The sequence below is a fragment of the Theropithecus gelada genome, chromosome 19 (genome assembly GCF_003255815.1).
Source record: "Theropithecus gelada isolate Dixy chromosome 19, Tgel_1.0, whole genome shotgun sequence".
NCBI lineage: Eukaryota > Metazoa > Chordata > Mammalia > Primates > Cercopithecidae > Theropithecus > Theropithecus gelada.
The window spans coordinates 27,798,556-27,804,406 of NC_037687.1; the positions used below are offsets into that span (position 1 = coordinate 27,798,556).

Below are 5,851 nucleotides of genomic sequence, written 5' to 3' on the forward strand. Positions count from 1 at the left end.
CTAGACTGGTCTTGAAGCTCTAGCCTCAAGTGATTCTCCTGCCTGGGTCTCCCACAGCGCTGCGGTTACACGGTTTGGGCTTTCAAAGGATCACTCTGGCTGTAGGGTGGTGAGTGGCTGGTAGGGGATGAATATAAAGCGGGTGGCCAGGCGCGGTGGCTCACGCCGGTACTCCCCACACTTTGGGAGGCTGAGATGCGTGAATCACCTGAGGTCGGGAGTTCAAGATCAGTCTGGCCAACATGGTGAAACCCTGTCTCTACTAAAAATATAAAAATTAGCTGGGCATGCCCCCAGGGTGTGTGCCTGTAGTCCCAATTACCCTAATCAGGGGGCTGAGACAGAAGAATTGCTTGGACCTGAGAGGCAGAGGTTACAGTGAGCCAAGATTGTACCACTGCACTCCAGCTTAGGCAACACAGCGAGATCCTGTCTCAAAACAAAAAAACAAAACAAAACAAAACAAACAAAAAACAAAAAACTGGGGTGCTGTGTACTTGCATGATAGGGCTATGGAGACAGGACATAGTGGACAGAGGCAAAAGGCTTTTTGGCAGCAAAAACAACGGCTTTGTGATGAACTGGGTGTGCGGGTTAGGGAAGGAGGAGACAGAGGTATTCAAGGATTCTACACTCTTATCTCAGATGAGCATACTGAGGCTCGGGGTGTGGGGGAAGCCCTGAGCCCAAGATCACACAGTCATAATCCAGTGTTTCAACTAGAGCTTCGACCTATGCCTGTCTGCTGTGTAAACTCAAGCTTTCCTCAACCCCAGACCTCTCTTCTCTGTCTGCACCTCACCCTTGGAGGTCATTTTCAAGCTCAAAGGCATAAATGGTATCTAAATTACTTTTGTACTATTTTTGTAGAGACAAGGTCTCATCGTGTTATCCAGGCTGGTCTGGAACTCCTGGGCTCACACAATCTTCCCGCCTCTGTCTCCCAAAGTGCTGGGACTAGAAAAGTGAGCCACTGCGCCCCGCTGGCATCTAAATTCTAATGGCTCCCACATGCCCGTATCCAGCCAGGAACCCCTCTTGTCATTTTTGTTTGTTTTTGAGACAGAGCCTCACTCTGTCACCCAGGCTGGAGTGCTGTGGTGCGATCTTGCCTCACTGTAACCCCCATCTACTGGGTTCGAGCAATTCTCCTGCTTCAGTCTCCCGAGTAGCTAGGATTACAGGCACCTGCAACCACACCCAGCTAATTTTTGTATTTTTAGTAGAGACGGGGTTTTACCATGTTGGCCAGGCTGGTCTCGAACTCATGACCTCAGGTGATCCGCCCGCCTCAGCCTTCCAAAGTGCTGGGATTACAGGCGTGAGCCACCGTGCCGGGCTCCCCTCCTGTAATCTTGCTGCTAGTATCCAGCTGCCTTAGTGAAGTCTCCCCGGGATGTCTTACAGGCATTTCAAAGGCAAAGTGACCAACCCCGAGCTCCTGGTCTCACCCCAAACCTGCTCTCCTGCATCAGTGCACAGCAACTCCAGCTTCCATCGGTTCAAAAGTCCTGCAGTCACCCCGACACTGCTCCCCGCTCACCTCACACATCCAGCCCAGCAGCAAATGTTGCCAGCTCCACCTTGACCCTGGAATCTGCTTCCTACCACCTCCTCTGCCATCACCCTGGTCCCCATCCCCATCACTGCCCACCTGGGTTCCTGCAGCAGCCTCCTCCCAGCCTCCTGCTTCCATCCCGCCCCCTCAGTCTAGTCTCAACCTTAAAGCCACAGTGATTGTTAAGACCTAAGTCAGATATTGTTCGTCCTCTGCTCAACAGTCTTTTATAACTCCCATCTTACAGGAAAGGCCAGGAGAGTGTGCACTATGACTCACAGGGTCCTGCTCCATCTGCCTGCTTCCCTCTCTGCCTTCACCTCTCACCTCTCTCCCCATTGCCCACATGGCTCCAGCCACACCGGCCTCCCTGCTGTTCCTTGAACATTCCAGGCACCGTCCTGACTCAGGACCTTTGCACAAGCTGCTGGTTCTGCCTGAAGGGTACTTCCTCCAGATACGTATGTGCCTCACTTTGTCATCTCCTCCAAATCTTTGCTCAAATGTTATATTCTTTTTTTTTTTTTTTTTTTTTTTGAGACAGAGTCTCACCCTGTTGCCCATGCTTAGTGCAATGGTGTGATCTTGGCTCACTGCAACCTCTGCCCCCCAGGTTAAAGTGATTCTCCTGCCCTAGCCTCCCGAGTAGCTGGGATTACATGTGTGTGCTACCACGCCCAGCTAATTTTTTGTGTGTTTTTAGTAGAAATGGAGTTTCCCCACGTTGGCCAGGCTGGTCTCGAACTCTTGACCTTAGGTGATCCTCCCGCCTTGGCCTCCCAAAGTGTTGAGATTACAGGTGTGAGCCACCGAGCCTGGCCAAATGTTACATTCTCACTGTGGTCTTCCCTGACCACCCCGTTCAGCGTACCAGTGGCCCCTTTCTGCTTTCTCTCTTGTCTCTCACATTCCCAATTCTCCTTAATTTGATTTTTTTTTTTTTTAAAGAGATAGAATCTCACTCTGTCGCCCAGGCTGGAGTGCAGTGGCCTGATCTCAGCTCACCGCAACCTCCAATGTCCCAGGTTCAAGTGATTCTCAGCCTCCCAAATATCTAGGATTACAGGAGTGAGCCACCATGCCTGGCTAATTTTTGTATTTTTAGTAGAGACAGGGTTTCGCCATGTTGAGCAGGCTGGTCTTGAACTCCTGACCTCAGGTGTTCTACCTGCCTTAACCTCCCAATGTGCTGGGATTACAGGCATGAAAATTTTTAATTATTTATTTTTTGTAGAGACTGGGTCTCACTATGTTGGTCACCTTGGACTGGAACTCCTAACTTCAACCAGTCCTTCTGCTTCAGCCTCACAAAGTGCTGTGATTACAGGCATGAGCCTCCATACCTGCCCCCTCCACTTTATTTATTATTTTTCCATAACACTGGTAGTCTTCTAAAGCAGTATATCATGAGTTAATTTATTATATGTATTACACCTGACATCTCTCACGGGGATGTAAGTTCCATGAGGGCTTGTTTTGTTACATGAGTTATCTCTGGTACTTAGAACAATATTATTGTGTCCAGTGAGCTGCGATTGTGCCGTTGCACTCCAGCCTGGGTAACACAGTGAGACTCTGTCGAAGAAGAAGAAGAAGGAGAAGGAGAAGGAGAAGGAGAAGAACAAGAAGGAGAAAGAACAGTGTTAATGGATCATAAAAGCATTCAGGCTGGGCTCAATGGCCCCCTCTTGTGATCCCAGCACTCTGGGAGGCCAAGGTGGGAGGATCACTTGAAGCCAGGAGTTGAAGACCAGCCTAGGCAACACAGCAAGACCCCATCTCTACAAAAAAGAAAATTAAGGCCAGGCATAGCGGCTCAAACCTGTAATCCTAGCATTTTGGAGGCTGAGGCGGGCAGATCACGAGGTCAGGAGTTGGAGACGAGCCTGGCCAAAATCATAAAACCCCATCTCTACTGAAAACACAAAAATTAGCCAGGCGTGGGTGGCGTGTGCCTGTAGTTCCAGCTACTTGGGAGGCTGAGGCAGCAGAATTGCTTAAACCTGGTAGGCGGAGGTTGCAGTGAGCTGAGATCAGGCCACTGCATTCCAGCCTGGGAGACAGAGAAAGACTGCATGCCCCCCCCCAAAAAAAAAAAAATTAAAAAAATTAGCCGGGCATGGGGGTAAGTATCTGTAGTCCCAGCTACTCCAGGAGGCTGAGGTGGGAGGATCTCTTGAGCCTAGGAGGTGGAGGCTGCAGTGAGCTGTGATTGTACCTTTGTACTCCAGCCTGGGTGACAGAGCATGACGCTGTCTCTAAAAGAATAATAATAATAAGCATTCCATAAAAGTTATGAAATGGAGAAATCATGAGAGGGGGGTCTCGGAGGGGACCAGGGACTGCAGTGACAGGCAACCTGGGGCCCTGACACGTGATCACTCTTGTTTCAGGAAGATGAATGCTTCCAGATGCCTGTCTGAGGAGGTGGGGTCCCTCCGCCCGCTGACCGTGGCTGTCCTGTCTGCGTCCTTTGTCGTCGGAGTGCTGGGCAATGGGCTGGTGCTGGGGATGACTGTCTTCCGCATGGCCCGCACGGTCTCCACCGTCTGCTTCTTCCACCTGGCCCTTGCCGATTTCATGCTCTCACTGTCTCTGCCCATTGCCACGTACTATATTGCCTCCAAGCAGTGGCTCCTCGGAGAGTGGGCCTGCAAACTCTACATCACCTTTGTGTTCCTCGGCTATTTTGCCGTAACTGCCTCCTGGTCCTCATCTCTGTGGACCGTTGCATCTCTGTCCTCTACCCTGTCTGGGCCCTGAACCACCGCACTGTGCAGCGGGCCAGCTGGCTGGCCTTCGGGGTGTGGCTCCTGGCCGCCGTCTTGTGCTCTGCACACATGAAATTCCGGACAACCAGAAAATGGAATGGCTGTACGCACTGCTACTTGGAGTTCAACTCGGAGAATGAGACTGCCCAGATTTGGACTGAAGGGGTCGTGGAGAGCCACATTATAGGCAGCATTGGCCACTTCCTGCTGGGCTTCCTTGGGCCCTTAGCAATCATAGGCACCTGCGCCCACCTCATCCGGGCCAAGCTCTTGCGGGACGGCTGGGTCCACGCCAGCCGGCCCAAGAGGCTGCTGCTGGTGCTGGTGAGCGCTTTCTTTATCTGCTGGTCCCCGTTTAACGTGGTGCTGTTGGTCCATCTGTGGCGACGGGTGATGCTCAAGGAACTCTACCACCCCCGGAAGCTGCTCATCCTCCAGGCTAGCTTTGCCTTGGGCTGTGTCAACAGCAGCCTCAACCCCTTCCTCTACGTCTTCATTGGCAGAGATTTCCAAGAAAAGTTTTTCCAGTCTTTGCCTTCTGCCCTGGCCAGGGCGTTTGGAGAGGAGTTTCTCAGTCATCCTGTCCCCGCGGCAAAGCCCCCCAGGAACGACGGAAGCCTTCAGCTGGGAGCTGGAAGCTGTCTTTCTTAGTTTGCTTGCGGCCTCTTACCTTGACTGGCTTCTAAAACCCTGCCCAATCCTGCCTCTTCCTTCAGGAAGTCTTCCAGCAACCCCTCATCTAAAGCTCTGTGGTACAGACAGCTACTTATTCCCCAGTGGCCATTCTTCCCCCTCCCCCCTCCCTTTTTTTTTTTTTTTTTTGAGATAGAGTCTTGCTCTGTGGCCAGGCTGGAGGGCAGTGGCACGATCTCGGCTTACTGGAACCTCCGACTTTCTCGTTCAAGCAATTCTGCCTCAGCCTCCCGAGTAGCTGGAATTACAGGCACGTGCCACCACGCCCAGATAATTTTTGTGTATTTTTTAGTAGAGACGGGGTTTAACCATGTTCCAGGATGGTCTCGATCTCCTGACCTTGTGATCCGCCTGCCTTGTCCTCTCAAAGGGCTAGGATTACAGGCGTGAGCCACTGCGCCTGGCCCATTCTTCCCTTTCCTTTTCTTTTTTTATTTTTTGAAGACGGGGTCTGATTTTGTCACCCAGGCTGGAGCGCAGTGGCACAATCTCGGCTCACTGCAGCCTTGACCTTCAGGGCTCAAGCCATTCTCCTGCCTCAGCACTCCCCACGCCCCACTCCGCCTAGTAGCTAGGACTATAGACATGTGCTATCTGGGTAATTTGTAGAAACGGGGTTTCATCATGTTGCCCAGGTTGGTCTCAAACTCCTGAGTTTAAGTGATCCTCCAGCCTCGGCTCCCCAAACTGCTGGGATTACAGGTGTGAGCCACAGCACCTAGCCTCCTCTCTCTATGTAGTAAAACTCCTGTGTTCTAATGAGGCACGTGGTTAACTAGAAAAAAGGAAAGACTACATTTCCCAGTATCCTTTGCATGTAGTTCCAACC

General features: G+C 51.5%; 1 protein-coding gene across 1 annotated transcript; it reads left to right on the forward strand.

Annotated features, from left to right (window-relative positions):
- Positions 1-3,853: 3,853 nt before the first annotated feature.
- On the forward strand, positions 3,854-5,015 carry GPR32 (G protein-coupled receptor 32). Its single transcript, XM_025365876.1, is given in 3 exon segments — positions 3,854-4,250; positions 4,253-4,902; positions 4,905-5,015. Coding segments are annotated over 3 exon segments (1,158 nt in total).
- Positions 5,016-5,851: the final 836 nt, after the last annotated feature.